The 18,585-nt window shown below is 33.5% G+C and overlaps 1 protein-coding gene across 3 annotated transcripts in view; it reads right to left on the bottom strand.

The window, feature by feature from the left end:
- Positions 1-357: 357 nt before the first annotated feature.
- Positions 358-18,585, bottom strand: part of LOC130836615 (cadherin-10) — a 168,760-nt gene continuing 150,532 nt past the window's right edge. The window contains exons 8-12 of one of the 3 annotated variants that reach the window (XM_057708931.1): positions 17,109-17,245; positions 12,186-12,307; positions 6,743-6,851; positions 3,905-4,156; positions 358-1,409 (exon numbers count right to left, since the gene is read on the bottom strand). In XM_057708931.1, the coding sequence (XP_057564914.1) occupies positions 919-1,409; positions 3,905-4,156; positions 6,743-6,851; positions 12,186-12,307; positions 17,109-17,245 (1,111 nt within the window). In that variant the 3' untranslated portion in view covers positions 358-918. The remainder of the gene's footprint in view (positions 1,410-3,904; positions 4,157-6,742; positions 6,852-12,185; positions 12,308-17,108; positions 17,246-18,585) is intronic. The other 2 variants (XM_057708932.1, XM_057708933.1) reach the window with 2 other exon arrangements.

Below are 18,585 nucleotides of genomic sequence, written 5' to 3'. Positions count from 1 at the left end.
TTTTATTCTTTCAGGTATTATTTTAGTGAATAAAAACAAAACGAAATTACTGCTTTGCTGGTGTTTGGGGATATTTAGCATAAGGATGGCCATGTTTTAAATTTGCTTATATGGTATATTTTTAGGTGATCTGTAAATGCCTATCCCTTTTAATGCGAAAAGTTTTTCACATATCACAGCATAGCAAGACTGATTGGAAAAATAATTCTTACCTGAATCATTAATTTGGTTAGAGCTTTCAATAGTAATTATAATGATTTTTCGTTCTTATCTGCATTCAGTGTAATTTTGTGGCAAGATATTTAGTCTCTGGAGAAACTTTTTCTTCCTAGGGAAAAAAGAAGCTAGAGACAAGGTAGTTGTAAAAACTGGTTTATTTTTTTAAAAATAAATACAAAAATATAAATATAAAACATTAGCAGATAGAATTTGATGAAATGAAATTGCACAAACGTTTGTATACCAGGTTGCATATCACACCTACTAACACCACATGTACATTTTTTGTTTTTTAATTTAATGTACAGAAGAGGATATACCTTAAAATTTTTCTTCACCTTTTTAAAAGCTTCGTTTGCAAGGGCAGGGCATGTATCTAACAGAAGCGGCTTGTTTGTGAGGTTGCTTAAGGGAGAACTGTCCTGTTCGTGTTTCTGAAATTATCTTTTATTTCCTAAGATGGACAACACTGAATTTCCATAGCTTTGGCTCTTGGAAGTGATTAAATAAAATGTCGTATATATTCCATGAGACATCCTACAGGGGAGAATTAATGTAATTAATGAACGAATTAAAAAGGAAATGGGAAAAAAATTGTGCTGCGTGGCAGGAAAATTCTCCTGAATGTCAAATACTGTGACGTGGACACGGTGTCGGTAAAGTTCCTTTCTCTTGCTTGAGCAGAACATATATCCTAGGTTAAGAGTCTTTGTCACTTTCCCCGCCACCGTACATTTCCGCCAGCTTATTAAACCGAGGGCCCCATTCTCGGAGGTAATCGTAGTTTTGGTCTCCGTCAGTGGTACCTGATTCTAAAGAACTCAGAGATTCCGCGATGGAATCGTTTCCTTCGTAGGCATACGTTGCAAGGGAATCGTAGGGAGGTGCGGTGGGGTCCAGATCGTGCTCTTTTAGCCTTTCATTAATGAAATCCCGGACGTCCGTGTTATCCGGAGCTGTCGGAGTCCTCCGTGGGATAAATAAAGTTTCCGGAATAATATCTCGCCGCAGCTTTTTTTCCTCAATAGCTGCAGGATTCCTCAGCGTGCCGATATCAAAGGCCTGGGTGTCCTCCTCTCCGCCACCTTCGTCGTTATAGCTCACAATGTTGTCTCTGATATCTTCTTTAGACAAGATCAGAGGCTCTTTTTTCCGCTGTCTTTTCAGAGCTGCAAACAGCACTACTATAACTTGAAAAAAGAAAAAAAAAAGATGCATTAGAAGTCCATCTGAAACACGATATATTAATAAATAACGAGTGGAAGTACTATAAACGAGTTTAAATTATTTAGGTTTTCTGGAACAGGTTAGAATTTAGGATTAATTGTGTACTTCCATCAATTTTTTTTCGCGGGGGGGGGCGGGGTTTGTGGGGGGCAGGGAGGCAAGAGGGGAGAGGGGTGTATTCAAGGATTTAGCCAGGATTGTTAGAGTTTAAGAAGTTAAGATTATAATTTATTTTTAAAGAAATGTGAAAGTTTTTTTCAAATACAGTGATTTATTTTATCTATTTTTCTAAGAACTGTTTAAAGATAGTTCCTGATTGTACAGACATTATTTATACTTTGCATTAAATAGTGACATAAGATGTATAAAAAATAGACACAAATTAAATTCAGCTTCAAAAAAAAATTAAGAAGGGCAAAAAATACACCCATATTTTTACATCCTTATGCAATATTAAAAAGGCAGCTTTCTTCACAAGATATGGAGTACCCATATCTGTCAAATAGCTTTGCTGATGAATGTATATAATTTTTTTTCTTACATTGTTACTAGAAGGCCTTAATTACTGAGAAAAAAAGACCATATTATTTAGACATTATTGGTTTAGAAACTTATGAGGTTTTCCATGGAAATGTATATCACTCATGAGATCAAAAAAAAATTGCTGGATCACATGATGGCAAACAGTGAATTCAAATTACTACACTGAATTAACAACAAAAGTCATGTATGAATCTCAGCTAGATGTATCTTACTGAGTATAGATCCACAAGTAGAAATGCAAATCGTTCAGACAGGACATTTCCCTACTTTCATGGGAAGATGTCAATAATAATAATAATGTACTTATTATTTTAGTAATCATAATAATGATAATAGCATAAAAGATAGGAAAAACTTAAAATTAGTTTCCCTCTGGTTGTATTAGTCTCCCACTCTTATTCATTACCCCCAAAGGTTTTGGTCATGACCCTTTAAAAATGATGATTTGGAGAAACAGATGTGAATTCAACTGGATGAGGAAAGGAAGGGAAAATATCTTGCATACATATGTGTGAAGAAATATCTATATTTCTTTAGCCTTTTTAGAACAAACATTTAAAGGATATGGGATTTATTATTGGTATGGACTGAATGTGTCCCCTAAAACTTCATACGTTAAAGCCCAAATAAATTCCCAGTGTGATGGTATATGGAGGTGGAGTCTTTGGGAGGTAATGAGGTCTTGGAGGTGGAACCCTCACGAATGGGATTAGTACTCATAAAAAGAGACACGAGAGGGATGATTGCTCTCTGCCACATGAGGATACAAGAGAGGACAGCTGTCTGTGAAACAGGAAGTATGCCCTCACCAGGCATGAAATCTGCCAATGCCTTGATCTTGGACTTCCCTGTCTCCAGACTGTTGAGAATAACTTTCTGTGGTTTAAGCTACCAGTCTATGGTATTCTGTTACAGTAGCCTAAATGAAGGTGATTATATTATTATGTAAAGTGGTATTAAGTTATGTTTTCTTTTATTAACTTAGAACTGTAAGACTTCTTGCCTTCAAGCTTGTGTGAGAGGTCAAACATGGGACTTTTTAAAACTGCAACAAAAAAAGTTTTAATCCATTGACAACGGTTCTTGACCTTCAAAGTGATTAAAAAATAAATAGGCCACCATCAAGAGAAAGAAAATGTTTATTCTTCAAGTTTTTGAGAAAATGTGACCTTTTATTTTGGCTAAATTCATGATTTGTACACACACATAAACTTGTGCTGTAACGAGTTTAAACCTCAGATTGCTTATTACCCACTAAAGGATCTTTCCCAGTAAAAAAAGTTCTAATAATGAGGATAATGAAACTTACTCAGATTGGCTTCAAAATCCCAGTTCATTTCACTGCTTCTTGAAATGTCAGATACAGTGTTTTCTGATTAGGGTCACAGGAATACTCACAATAGTTTTAGGATAATGCAGCTAAAGAGTAAACAATCTGACTTTTAACTCAAAAGTAGTTAAAAGCAATTTGCTTTGGGTTATAAAATCAAATACTGTTTTAGGGACGAATGAACCAGGTAAAAGGCTATGTTAACATTATATCAGTGAAGAGATAAGATAGTGAGGCCTTCATCCAGATGTAATAAGAAAAAAAAGTGGAAATAAACTTTAGATTTTCTGAAAAACTACAGTGACTAACAAACAGCAAGGTGCCTAGCCTTGGCTCACCACTCAGAAATTGTGTAACCTTGGAAAATGTTTCGAACAGCTCTTTCAGTTTCATTATTTAACAAAGGAAGGTAATGACTCTATCTGATCAGATAAAATATAAACAACATTCCATCGTTAATTGAGGTCTGTCTTACATTTGGGGGTTAGTTTCAGAGGAAGTATTTTAATAGTAACATTTCTTACTTACGAACACAGTGAAGTAAGCCATCTAGGAAACAAGCACATTTTCTCTCACGTTTCTTACCCAGCAGAATAAGGATGCACAGGAGAATGGCGATCAAGGCTCCGGTGCTGAGGCCGGCAGGAAGGAGCAGGGCCTCGGCGCTGCAGGACTGCATGTTGCCTTGGCTGTCACAGGCGCACACTCTGATGGTGAGTGTGCCAGTGCTGCTCTGGATTGGGTAGTCGTTGTCCGATATCACCACAGGCAAGAGATAGGTGCTTATTTCATGTCTATTGAATCCATTTTTTCTGGTTAAAATTCTGGCTGTATTATCTAAAATAAATTGTAACGTATTACAAATGGCTTGGGACAGTACATTTGTCTCACCCTGATCACCGTGGTTTGACACATAAATCAAAAAGGTGTTTGTGTAAAATACAAAATTGATGTCCATTTCTCTATCAAATGTATACAAGGCAATTCGAATATAGATAAGGTAAATACGATAGTTTGAGGAATCTAATACCATGATTACTGATTAGCTTTTTAACTAATTCTCGTATGTTTTCAAAACGGTGAATTTTCATAAGTGAATCATTTATCAAGACTATACAGATGTTTTTCAGAATTTTCAAAAAACAAATATTATGCAGACCAAAGAAAAAATCATGGTATTTTTTTATTTACAAATGTATGTGTCCATATATATACAAAATACACATTAATCTGATATTAATGAAGAAAAATATGATTGGATAAACTTTAACTATAGTTGTACTTTTAAAATCAATAATGCAGTCAAAAGGTTTCAAAAGTCCCCATGTATGAAGGACAGTCCGCAAGTTACTTAATACTTTTGAACTTTGATTCCCACCCATTAAAATGAATCCAGTGTGTAACTCGAGATGTTGGTGGAAGACACTAATGTGGAGTGCCTAACAGACACACAGAAAGAAGCAGGGATCTAATCAAGGGTAGCATCCTACTATCTAGTATATGGCTACTAATATTTCCTTTATCTGATAACTCACCCAGGATCCTTTAATTTTAATATAGATATAAATATAAATATTAATATAATATATAAATATTAATATAAATATAAATATTCAGAAAGTCATCATATAATAATGCTTTTGACCTTTAAGTTAGTGAAAAATGAGGCATTCTTAACAATGTGATACCAACCGTGGTATCACAGAAACAGGAAACATATTTTAAGAAGGATGTGGAATTAAAGATTTGTAAGGTAAACATATAGACAAATGCAAGGGTATTTTCTCAAGATCAACTCTAAGGTGATGTCTATGCCATTGGAATTTCTTTGAAAATTCATTCAATAAGAGAAAATAGTGAATTTACACAAGATTAGATCAAATATTCCAACAGACTAGATAGTATACCAGTATCTAGTGTATGTTCAGGTTTGTATTCATATGGCTTCAGCCCTTGCTTTGAGTAACTTATGTAGGATCAGGAACTCTACCCAATATTGGAAAATGGCACTACTTATCAAAAATTAATTAAGATTAGCCTTGAGTTGTTTCCCCAGTAACTGTGAAATGTGATGATAAGACAGCACTATTTCAAGTCTCTATTACTTTTTAAAATTGGGAGGTGGCTTGTTGAGATTCGGGTCTCAGTTTAGCAAGAACATAAAACAAATTAAAATGCAATTAGAAAGAGGTACAATACTGTCAACTCAGTACTAAGACTGTCCAGTCTAAATTCTATGTTTAGGTTACCACATTCAGCAAATGAAAATGATGGGTGTTGCTTTTCTGATATTCAGATGTAATTGGGCATTTTGTATTTTATTTGCCAATTCTATGTTAACTTTTCCAATCGCAATTATTTTAGGTGTCCGGAGGGACAGAAAACATAGACATTTCAGAAACTCAGATTTAGTAAACAGATGTTACCAACTGATGCCCTCCCTTCAGCTGATTTGTGCAAAGATCCTGCTATATCAAATATCTCAAGTAGTAGCTGCTCAATGTAAAACTATCCATTATCTTAAATTGCTTTCTGACATTCTGAAAGCCACCTAGATGTATTCTAGCAACCTGGCTCTTCCAGCAGGCATACACAGTTAGGAAGATATTGTAAATAGCCAATGTAGTTATTAGATATATTTTAAGAATAATTATATCTATAGTAGCTCTAAAACAAGTATGTCTTTTTACCAAAAAGTACATTATATAATTAGTTTTAACATAAATTTGTTGAGGAGAGAAAAGCTCTAATTACATACTTTTGTTTCTCCTAGAATAATTACCATACATATTTCCCAAAGAATAAAGCTGTTCGACTTTTTAAAAATAGTGACCATTTTTGTATTTTTCCTCAAAAATATGTTTCTGCTCTTTTTTTTGAGAATGCAAGAAATATGTTTAGTATTTTTGATCACAGAGACATTATAAAATTCATGTTATACAGGTGAATAGTGTGTCTTGCCATTGAAACTATGCTTTTGCACCCAATCCCCTCACAGGTTAACGTGGCTACTTTTTTTTTTTCTCCTTTGTCTCTTCTGTACCTTTTTGGCTTTCGTGAATCTGTTGCTGCTAAATCTCATTGAAGTTTACACAAGAGTCTCACTGAGTCATTCATTTCTCTATCTGTGTGTCCTACCATTTTGTTATAGGAACTGATTATTCCCGGCCTTTCTAATGTTTGCAAGATTCAGTCTTTGCATTAGTACCCATAGAGTCTTCTTGAATTTTATAATTTTAAAATTCAAGAAAGTAAACACTGTTAAGTAAGAAATTACCACAATATCTCATTAAAAATATAATGCAAATAAAATTTTGTAACAGATCTATAAATTAATATATCATGTATATGGTAATTGTCACTTTGGGGAAATTTTCTTGTTAAGGTCATCTTAAATCATAATAAACACGTTCTAAAATTTACCTTCATTGTCTTGTACTGTGAAGTTTGGATTGACAGCTGCTAAACTGAAGAAAAATTTCTGTCCACCTAAAGGATCATCTTTGTCTACTGCACTTATAGTCTGTATTAGCTGCAGAAGAGAGAAAAATGTATATTTATCAAACTTCCATGGGAAGAATCTGCTTTATAATATGTAATCTTTTAATATCCATTTTTGTCTAACTTTTTTTAAGGCTAATTTATTTTGTTCCTTGTACATGTATCTTTGTTTGAGTTATTCCATCTTTTTATTATTACTCTGATTTAAACAAAGACTTCCCTCCCAACTCTGTTTTAGTCTCTGTTTCTCTCTCTCTGAATTTCCCCTAAATACTATCTATTATTTTAATTAAAATAATAAATAGTAACATTGTATTCTTTATAGTTCTATTAGATACAGCATTTGAAATGAGTAGGTATTTCATATATATTTTAAAATTCTCTATAAAAGTTACCTAATGTAGGAAAATTTAGAAAGTTATTGTGATTATGGCTTTCTGCTTCATTAAAAGTAAAGTGGGGACTTCCTAGGTGGCACAGTGGGTAAGAATTCGCCTGCCAATGCAGGGGACACGGGTTCAAGCCCTGCCCCAGGAAGATACCACATGCCGCAGAGCAACTAAGCCTGTGTGCCACAACTATTGAGCCTGTGCTCTAGAGCCCGTGAGCCACAACTATTGAGCCCATGTGCCACAACTACTGAAGCCCACGCGCCTGGAGCCTGTGCTCTGCAACAAGAGAGGCCACTGCAATGAGAAGCCCACACACCACAACGAAGAGTAGCCCCCATTCACTGCAACTAGAGAAAGCCCGTGTGCAGCAACGAAGACCCAACACAGACAATAAAATAAATAAATAAATTAAAAAAAAGAAAAAAAAAGTAAAGTGAAAACTATTTAAGGAATGTAGAGATTTTATAGACAATTATATATAACTTTATAAAGGAAAGTAAAGACAAACACTACAGTGTTATCTACTTTAATAGTAACTGTTCACTTCATTTGCACTGTCAATAGAATTATATATTTTTAAATTCCATATATACATATAATACTATGGGGAATGGTTATTTTATAAGGGTCAACTCTGATTTAAGAAAATATAAGAAGCTATCTAGCAACAAAATAGAAAATTTAACACCTAATACTATGATCAGATCACTGCTTTGAACTTATTATACAATTAAATAATATTATACAAATATATATATAACAGATAGCTATGTATTTTTTGCATATATATCCATTTTGTCCTTAACTTATATGTATAATAACATTTTATTTATTTTTGAATATTTTAATTTTTCAAGAAGGCTTCAGAAGTTGTTAAATATGTTTCAGTGCCTATATAAATGGCTGAAAGGAACATACATTTTACTGCATTAACTCAATTTAAAATTGTGTGGATATTTGATGTAAATGTTTTTTACCGATGTTTTATTAATTTAAAAAGGGTTTTTTTTAAAAAAGGTTTTTTAAGTTTAAAACATTATGTAAAATAATTATAAAAATTAAGAAAATGTTATAAATACTCCATATTAAATTATTTTCTTTTAAAGTGTTCTATAAAAATTAAAATGTGGTAAAACTGAGGTACTTCCTAATCATTTATTTCAAAGTGATACAAGAAATATAATTGGACCAAAGATAAATGTTTATCGTCTAGAAATAAGTAGCACAAAAATCATTTAAAACTTTAAATAATTTAATTTAAAATATATACTTAAAAATCTAACATTATGAAATTTTAGTGGTAATTTAAGATTAGCTATAAGCAAGAATATATGGCTAATGGCTTATCCATTCAATAAAAAAACCAAAAGATGGTACATACATAAAGAAATTAAAGAGAAAAATGTTAAAATAATTTTGACTAATACCCTTTAAGATGTATCTGTTCAGTTACAAATATGTTTCTTGACTGACTCTTGTTTGTGGAGCAGTCTATTTTCAAGTTGAAGGGGAAAAAATGGTATGAATGAAATAACATATCAAGAAAGATAGTAGACTAATGGAGATTCTTATGTTTATATAGATCAAGATTAATATGTTAACTCACATACAGATGCATAAAAATGATGGAAATGTAAAAGTAGAGCTAATGGTCTTTAAAAAAAAAAACTACAATGTCTCATAATAAATTTACATTTGCAACTGTGATTACAAATTACAATTCCAGTTCATTTTTATGGACCAAAATAACACAGTTCAGAGAACAAAATGGCCACACCTTTACATATAAGAAATTATAAAGGTTTACCTAAAAATTCTCAATTAAGATGTATTATTGTAATAAAAGATGGTAGTGCTGTATATGATAGCAATATATAAATGATTCGCTAATGTATTTTCATTAAATGTTATAAAGGGAGTAAGTAAAACTCATTTAACAATACAGACAAAATAGAATGACATGCTGCAAATCAATATCATATCACAACATATTTTTATGACCAGAGACTTCTCTATGCAGATGGAGGCACTTACTTCCTTTATGAGACAGATTTTTTTCTTTGAGACATAACTTGGCTTCTAGCATCCAACTTCTCCATATTCAGCATTTACCTTTTAATATAGTCTTCCTTTGCATTTCCAGTCATACATTAAAAAATATCACAACATTTTGCTTTGGTATATGTACCATAATGAGTTGAAATAGAAATCAGAAGATGGCAACAAGAAGGAGGTAAAATTGTGTCTGCTTTCTCTCTGTATAAGACCTCATTATTTTATTTCAAATAGAGACAAATTCATTTTGATCCACTGTCAATAAAAGAGGTTGCCACAATTAGGAAAAAAAAAAAATTTAAAAAGACAGGTGATATCCAGTATCCATTTTGAGCATATAAAAACTAGACACAGACAAGTCATTTATATTTTATCTCCTTAGCAATTATATAATTGGTTTGTACCTTCACTGAGCTATTCTAAAATAATCTTAAAATGAACTTGAAGGGTGTTTCAGGGATCATAAGATAATGGAGTGTGGGATGACAAATGGATTTTAAGATGTTTAGTTAGAATACTGGCCGCTGAGTTTTAACATTTTAGTTTTTTCAGTGAAAAGATTAGTAGTTTCCATTGATGTGAAGATTCCCTTTGCTCTGGTAAAAAGCACCCTTTTTAGTTGTTAGGGAAGTAACTAAACACTACTCTATGGAAAATATGTAATGGGATTTTGGGGGTTGATAAGGGCCTGGGGCTTAGATATTATCAATGGGTAAATATAAGCAGCCCTTCCCTCTGGGGAGACTTCCTGGGAAATCTGTTAGACTGAAATGCTATTGCCCTCTCACAGAAATTAAAAATTGTAAAAATATATTTTATTGACTAAAAGAGTAAGGCATAAGTGAGGGAAAATGGAAGAAAAGAGAAACAGTCAGTCCTTTCTTCTGCTTTTTCTCAAGGTCCCCTGACTGTGTCTGAGATGGAAAAGATGGGAGTCTAGTTGCCTTGTTCAAGCATAAGAAGGGACTACTCATACTACATCACTTGTAAATTGCATCCTTTTCCCCTGCAGAGGGTCTTCTACCCTTAGGCCAGGGAATAGGGAAGAAAGGAAGAGGAGGTAGCAATTAGCTTTATTTCTATCTCATTGTGTCCACACACCGAATGAATCACAATTAAGTTCCATGTTATTCTAAGTGCTGCTCTTAAAGAGCACTTAATTCAGAGGAGTACTGGGTGGACTGAACTACTCTATAAATAACTAAAGCACACCCAGAAATCCCCAAAAGCTCCTATTCCCTGGAAGGAGGGAAGACAGACTTAACAAATTAATTTCAAGAAATGCTCAGTGAAGAAGGACTTTATCAAATAACTATTTTGATTTTGCCTGCTAGGATGTCATAACCTAGAATTCCATCAGTGAGTATATAACAGTTTAGTTCAAGCAACCATTTCTCAGCCTGAGACCAAAATGACATCTACCAAACAGGTCTTATTAAAAATAACTACTATGGGAGGCTTTTGCACATGCAGCTAATTAGACGAAAATTATTAATCATGTTCTTCCTGTCAAGTTTGTCAAAATAGGCTCTTTTTTATTAAAATCATCTTTGATTTGATTATTTTCCCTTCATATACCAACTTGTTTTTAAAAGTTCAAAAAATATGAAATTACTGAGCCAGATATAGGTTAAAAAAAAAAAGGCATAAGAAAAATAAACAAACACAGTCCCTTATCTTGTGTATTCTGAATACATTTGGGAATGAGTATTTATAATGACTCAAAGGCTCTGAAAAGATCTCTTGAAAATCAAATAGAATAACCATAGAGGGAGCAATATATGCAGCAGTTGCGAAGTGGGTAATTCATCTCCTAGAGAAAAGGTTTCAACTTATATCATGCTGAGCCTGCCAAGCAGAGGACTATTCGGAATGGTATTTTTAGGGCACTCTGTTTCATTAAGAAGTAGGTCGGAAGTAGCTAAGTACTTTAAATATTCCAAATTAAACATTTCCATAACACTTTCAAATAAAAAAATGAATCCAATTGCAGCAATTTTACCATTTCAAACAATGGACAGGCTATTGAATTCCTGTTAGAATCTTCTGAGGGAAGAATTTGAGTTATTTCACAGTGTAATTTGCATAAAAATGTAACAATGACATTGATGTTTATAAAGAGCATCAAACGATGTCAAAACACAATACAGTTTTGCAATGGCTTCTCTTTCTTTAATAAAACACATTCGATTCCCAATTATTATTTATAACATGCAGCTTCCTTCTGTGAAGATGGCATTCAAACCAATTAAGAGCATTTCTTTCAGCCATACAGGCTGGGGCTCTTCAAACAACAAAATGAGTCCACCGAGGAAAAGACTTAAAGAGTTATAAACAAAGCTGGTATAGGAAGAATGTTTTAAAGGACGAAAACGAAGTCATTAAGCACTTTATGTGTTGCTATAATGATGAAATACAAGGATAAGTCTTAGGAGCGAACTCTGCGGCCCTGCTTCAAAATCATATTTGCATACATTGGAATATTGATGGACTGTTTTGATGATTTCAAGTATTTGTCTCTGTGTTTTCCACAACTTTCATTTCCCATCTTGCGAGCAATTACCAATATTTATCTAATGGCGCAGCAGGATTTATCTTTCCTTTTGTTTGTTTATTTTTGTTATTGAAAGTTTAAAAAGTTATTTCTTCTTACACTTCAACTTTTGTGACTACAATGAAATCTCATATTTACATTAGAACTTTATGAAGGATGTATGAAATGGGTTATACTGTTATTTTAAACATTTTCAACCCTAAAAACATCAGCCTTTGGTTTTGTTTGCCTTTAATTATACTACTGGGACTGTCTATGAGCAATTGTATCTCTGTTTACTCATTCCTCTCAAGATTGGCAAAAGAAAATATTTAATGTGCCTGTTTAAAATCTCCCTACACTTTTAAATCCTATGGGAGCTTACCTGTCCTGGTCTGGCGTTTTCACATACAAAAGTGTCATAGAACACAGCAAACTGTGGGGCATTGTCATTAACATCCAAAATTCTCACAAAAACAGCCACTCGAGTCATCTCTTTAGGATTGTCTAGCAAAGGGAAAGGAAAAAATCTGTTTAGAGAGACACATTTGTACACCAGATTTAATTTATAGAAGCATCTTATGGATATTAAATACTCACATATGAATAAGCATCACTTTCATTCTACTAACGTAATGAGCAAATTCAATAAAGAAAATTACTGCAGAGCCTAATTAAGTAGTCATGAATTCAGTTATTACGGGGCTCAAGAGTACTACTAATATTTTGAAAAATCTTTTTAAAAGCACAATCCAGTGCAATTGAGTTCGTATTATATTTGTGTCCTCACTCTCTAAATACACAAAATAAGAACAAATATTTATTAAATTTTTATTATATGTCATTATATTTCTTAATTTATACCATTTTTTGGATGAATAGCTTTAAATAAATTAGTAACTTGCCCGAAGTCATCTCCTACATTGGAGTTGTTATATTACAACCTACCCTTCTGACTACTTTTATCACTGAAATGGATTCCAACAGCTATTCTCAACTCTCCTTTTGGAAACTTTAATATATAGCTGCTAATTTACAAATTGGATGGATATTTACAGTGAAATACAGATTTTAAATGTTTGATTAATACAGTTGTTACTGGTACCATATCAACGATCCAGGCTCAATTTTGTATAACAAAATGAGTTCAATAGTAACATGTAGTATAATAATCATTTTTTTTTTCTTTTGGCTAAAATCAAGAACATCAAAGTTTTCACATAAAAATATGCAGTTAAAATATGTTTTGATTTGTAAATAGAATTTAAAATATGTCTATTTAGCTTAGCCTCGGGTAACAACCATGTTAGTCATAATTGCATTATCTCCACCATGGATTTTTCTAGGCACTGGCACTGATATCTGAGAGTGTTTGGGCATCTTAAATTCAGGTTATATTCATCAGCCTTCATGATCTCAATAACTCAGCCTCTGGATATACTTCAGCTTCTTTGTGGACTCTGGTAAAGTCAAGCTCAAGATCAATATAAAAAGAGAAAGGAGATAATTAGCTAAAAATAAAGCAAAAAAAAAAATAGCAGATAAACTGAGGGACAGTTGCCATCTTACTAAATGGCCTCTACCAACATGGATTATGAATAATATGTTTACCCTTGTGAAATTTATCTGATTTTCTAATTTTATCTAAATAATTTTCAGACACAGGGTTAAAAAAACAGGAAGTATATCACGACTCAAAAGAATTTATTTCTCCTCCTTTTTCTCTGTGTAATTGTAATGTTCCTAAAATAATGAAATCAGCACTTAAAAAAATAACATGTAAGAACTGATTACTTGGCAGGGACATTTACAAGGCTGAGTAGTATGAAGGGAGACAGACAGAATCCTAAATCCATTTGAAGTGTATTTGCCTTTCTTTCCTCTTTTCAAGGGAAACTTTAAAAACATGTCCTCTCCTTAACACTCTTGTTCGGCCTTCCTTTAGTTTTCTTGACCCGTATGTATTCAGTTCTCAGGTTCTGATTTCATATTTGCTTATCTAATGCTGCATATTGTTCAATTTCTTAGTATGTCAGGTGACTCTGTCTGGAGTCAAACAGAGCTGACCTGATTCCTAGGTCCATTACCCATTCATTGTATAACTTTGCCTGGTTTACACTCTCTCTAATGCCTCAGTTTACTCAACATGAACCAAAATAGAACTTTTGACCTTATATAGATATTTGAGTGATTAGGTGCACTGAAGCATGAAACCTTATCAAAGGATCAGTTTGTTGGTAAACACTCAGTACATTGTACTGGCATGTTGACTATTGTTATTAAGATCATCTTTTTTATCACTGTCATATCTTCCTCATTTCCTTACATTACTTAAAAGCTTAAGCTCTCTTTCTCCACACAAAACATCTGCACAATAAACGTGTTAACTAGCTTTCCTACAATTCATGTGGGTCTCAAGAGAAGTACATTTGGGAAAAAGTGGGAAGAGGAGAAAAAAAAAAGAGAAAAATGTTAGTTCGCTATTTTCCTACCTCCCTCACTCCTAAACCATTTGCTAAAACCCAGAGGCATAGGGTTCACCTACAAATGAAGCTTCAGCTACCTAAAATTACTTGTTGCTATGGGGAAGAGTGGGAAGGTATGATTCTTCCATATTTTCTAGAATGTGCTCTTTAACCTACTTTTATACTTAGTGGACATAAGCAAAATGTTTGCTTTCAATACAAAGTCTTGACATAAAAATAACTCTTTTGTTGGTAGCAATTCACTTTCTTAACTGTGCCAAGAAAGACAGAAAAGTTTCACATCTAAAGAAACTGCACTGTCAGTCCCTTCCTTAACACAATATGGAGATTCTGCAGCCTCTACACATAACTCAAGCCGCTTCAAATCAAAAGCTAAATCCACAGGGATAAACATCCTTTGTAAAGCATCAAGCCTGGAATCACCTATTCAAAAAACAGTGCTTACACTAATCTCTTTACTGGCAGATGCGGCAGCTTACGTATAAATAAAAATATAAAGCCTTCCAAGGAAGCATCATACTGAATAGGAGCTGGCATATATTTACCACCTGAGCCTCTTGGTCATCCAGCGAACTCTACTGTAGTGAGAATGTGTGAACAATAAAGGATCTTAAAATGTATGTCCTAAGGTAAAACCATGTCACATATTCACAGGCTTTTCCATACCTCCAGGAAGAAGAAAGCATAAATTTATCATGTAGAAATCCCAGGCTTTAGAAAGAGGTATCTTTTCTACCTGCTTCGGGCAAGAATTTCCACTAATGAGGAAGCAGGTATAGAAAATGGAGTCCTTCAGTCATAAGCTTTGCTCTGCTCTTTTCAGAATGTATTGCAATGCTTACAGTTTAATTTTCAGATGTGGTTATAGCAACTCATTGGTCTCTACAACAATGTGTTTTACAATCCCTGATTGTGACCTTAATTTTAGATTTTATATGCACCATATGGGGTTTAGAAATATTTTTAAAGAAGAAAAAGGGAAGTTATTCCACAGTGTAGTGCACTAAATGATGACCTGGAGTAGACTTGCCATGTGATGGGATACACTGCTATGTAACGTAGAATGAAACTGTTAGAGGCAGAGCCTGGAAACACACTGGTAAGAAGTACATTTCTAGGTCATCCTGTACTGCTCTGGGCTTGGTGTACGGCACACTTACCATACACAACCCAGTGTTTAAAATCTAGTAAAAACAATTCCTTATATGCTGTTTCCCTCGCACCCTCATTCCGTTTAATAATCAGAACAGCATGATGGGCCCCTGACTGCTTGTGGTTTGGCAGGTGGGCATTTCCAGCAGTTACTCCATAGATTTATTTTATTTAAGAGCAGAAAGTAGGTTTAGTTCTTCAAAAGAAGAACATAATTGACTTAGCTTTTTACAGAATCGTAATTACTTCAACTAGCTTTAGAAGTTAAATTTCTCAAAGTATCTGAAGTGGAAAATGCAATTCCTAGCTCATTAGGCTTGAATAAGGAGCTTGAACCGAGCAGAAAGCACAAACACTCGTGATTCTGGAATAATCAGGCTGGATCCTGTCGGGCACATCTAAACATTGTGATATGGATACAGATATAGAAATAAAAGCTTTCTTTAAAAAAAACTCAAAAATTCTTCAGTTCACCCTGAGAGGTACAGCTACTTATATCTCATTTTTGTCATGTGAATGGTGGGGTTCATCCATATTTCAGAGTCAGATTTAAGAAAAAAATCTACTACTTTCTCTTGAGGCATTAAGTTCATTGCTGACAATCAGTCTAGCCCAGTTCCATCCTTCTGAGACTCTTGGTAGTTCAGCCCCAATGCCCTGCCTTCCAAATCTTGGAATGATTACTTCAAATAACTTGACCTTGATCCAGTCCCCAATTAATGCGTCTCTTTATAACAACGAGTTGCTCTATTCCATGCACATATCATAATATGGGAATCAGAAACCATGAACAGCTTTGTGTGTGTGGACAGGGCCGGCTTCACAGGCATGTGCAGCGGAGCAGGGCCTCACACTCAGAAGGGCCCCACCCACTCTTATTTAATTCTCTGCTGTTGCAGTCTTAAATTTCTTAATCGTGTTTTAACATGAAACCTGACACTTTCATTCTATAATGGGCTCTAAAAATTATGTAGCCAGTCCTGTGTATGGACAAGAACTTTTGCAATTAGAGACAGATATGATTTTGAATGCTGGCTCTGTCTCTTACTAGTTGAATGAAATTTTGTATATTAGGTATAGAATTAAGTATTGGATCTAAAACCAGAATGACTGGTTTCAGATCCCAGTTTTATTACATCTGGCATTGTGACTTTGAACAAATTACTAAAATCCCTGGAGTCTTATTTCCTTCTCTGTTAAATAAGGTCAATAAAAATATTAGGAGGAAAAGTTAATTTGAAATATCTGCACAGAGTGCTTAATGTTAGTTATCATTACTAATACCTTTGTTTCTTCACCTCAAAAAAAGGAAGTAATAATATCCATTTCTGTGTTTATTGTTAAATAATGGACTCCCAGCATTTTAGCACAGATTTTGATTCATAGCATCCATGCAACAAATTTAATACATTTCCCTTTCTCCCAAAGAGAATATCTTTAGTTTGCAATTCTAGATCATTTTTATTAGTTAATACTAAATGTAGATTTGTGGATGCCTACAGCTATTTCTCAGTATTTATAGAAACTATTGAAAAAAATTATAGGTGTTGAGAAGCCTTTTAAAACCTTAGATTAAAATTATAACTCATGTGCAATGAGAAGGAATTATTCTTAATATAAAATAAAACCTAAAATTATGCTAAATATGATATACATAAAATTCATCTTACTGATTTCAGCAGCTATAACAGTAAGATTGTGCCACTGAGATAGTTCACGGTCAAGTGGCTTTGATGTATAAAGGGATCCATTTCCAGAATGTATGTTAAAGATCCTGTCAAGGTCAGTATGGCGATCCAAGGAAAATCTGAACACAGAGGGCAGAGAAAAATACACAGCAGTATTATTGATGGTTTTCAGGAGAAAATGGTGAAATGCAAAGACACACATATAGTGATATATAATAATTTCAGGAAAGTACATAGTACTGATCCAGAAGGCAGACTGTGTCATGGATTTATCACAGACACACACAGACACACACAGACTACACATACACACACACACACTCTGACCCTCTCCCATCCTCCTAAAACCTCTTCCCAAGGCATGAATTGACCTTTTTCTGCATTCAAATGCTGGTCTTCTGAATATTTGTGTCATTAAATCATTATCTATTGCATATTCAACTGACGATGTATTTTTCTACAAAACTTGGAATTACAAGTTTTACATTACCAACTGATATTACCTAGTGATTGAGAATTCTGTTGAAGAATTATTACAAGGATCAAATGCAAAAGATCATTTCCACTAGCAAAGTCTTTTAGTAAGAATATTGGAGACAACAATACTTTCCTCAGAGTAGTTGATCATCAACTTTATGACAGGGTTCAGCAGCTTCAAAATATGATACACAGGTAGCTTTGGTTTCTTACCCACATGTATCATTATAAAATGCATACATTTTAACTAGAGATGTTTTAAAAGTAGAAAAGTTTTGGACAGGAGTTTTTATATGTTTGTATCAAATGAAATCTTAGTATATATATTAAAAAAACAACTATTCTGCAAATTGATTAAAGGCACTGTGTTGGCTGTCACTCCAAAGCCCCAAAATAGGTTTATCAATCAAGATAATGTAGTTGGGATAAATCCCATTATTTTGGGGCTTGTCAGCCAAGATTTAAAGGAGCTGTACCCCTCATTGGTGGTTCCTGCCACTTCACAGTCCTAGTGATTTACACATGTTTTGTAATTGTTGAGTTAGCAAGCATAATCCCCCAAGTTATCTTTAATGTTCCCTATTTAAAAAACAAAGTAAAATAAACGTGACAAAACTAGGAGTAATATTCAGTTATGGCATATATTTCCCTAAGCCACAACTGTCATTTATTTTAAGGAACAATGTATGAAATTTATTTTTAAATTGTATTTTGTAAGTAATAATACAAAATAATTTTTTTGAAAGTGCCATACAACTTTTTTTCTTTCAGTGTTCCAAACTTGTATAATATTTCCAAAAATCAATTGAAATTTATGATCTTTATATGAGGTTTTTAATAAATTGCATTAGAAGAATAATTTAACATTGTTATACAGTTAATGTGATTTTATTTTTGAGGCCTGTTTATTTTAGACTTTTATTTTAAATCAATTCTAAGTAGAATAGACTGGTAATTTGCAAATTTCCTTAATAAACCCCAG

This window comes from Hippopotamus amphibius, chromosome 15 (assembly GCF_030028045.1).
Source record: "Hippopotamus amphibius kiboko isolate mHipAmp2 chromosome 15, mHipAmp2.hap2, whole genome shotgun sequence".
Classification (NCBI taxonomy): Eukaryota; Metazoa; Chordata; class Mammalia; order Artiodactyla; family Hippopotamidae; genus Hippopotamus; species Hippopotamus amphibius.
This window is presented reverse-complemented; position numbering and strand designations above follow the sequence as displayed.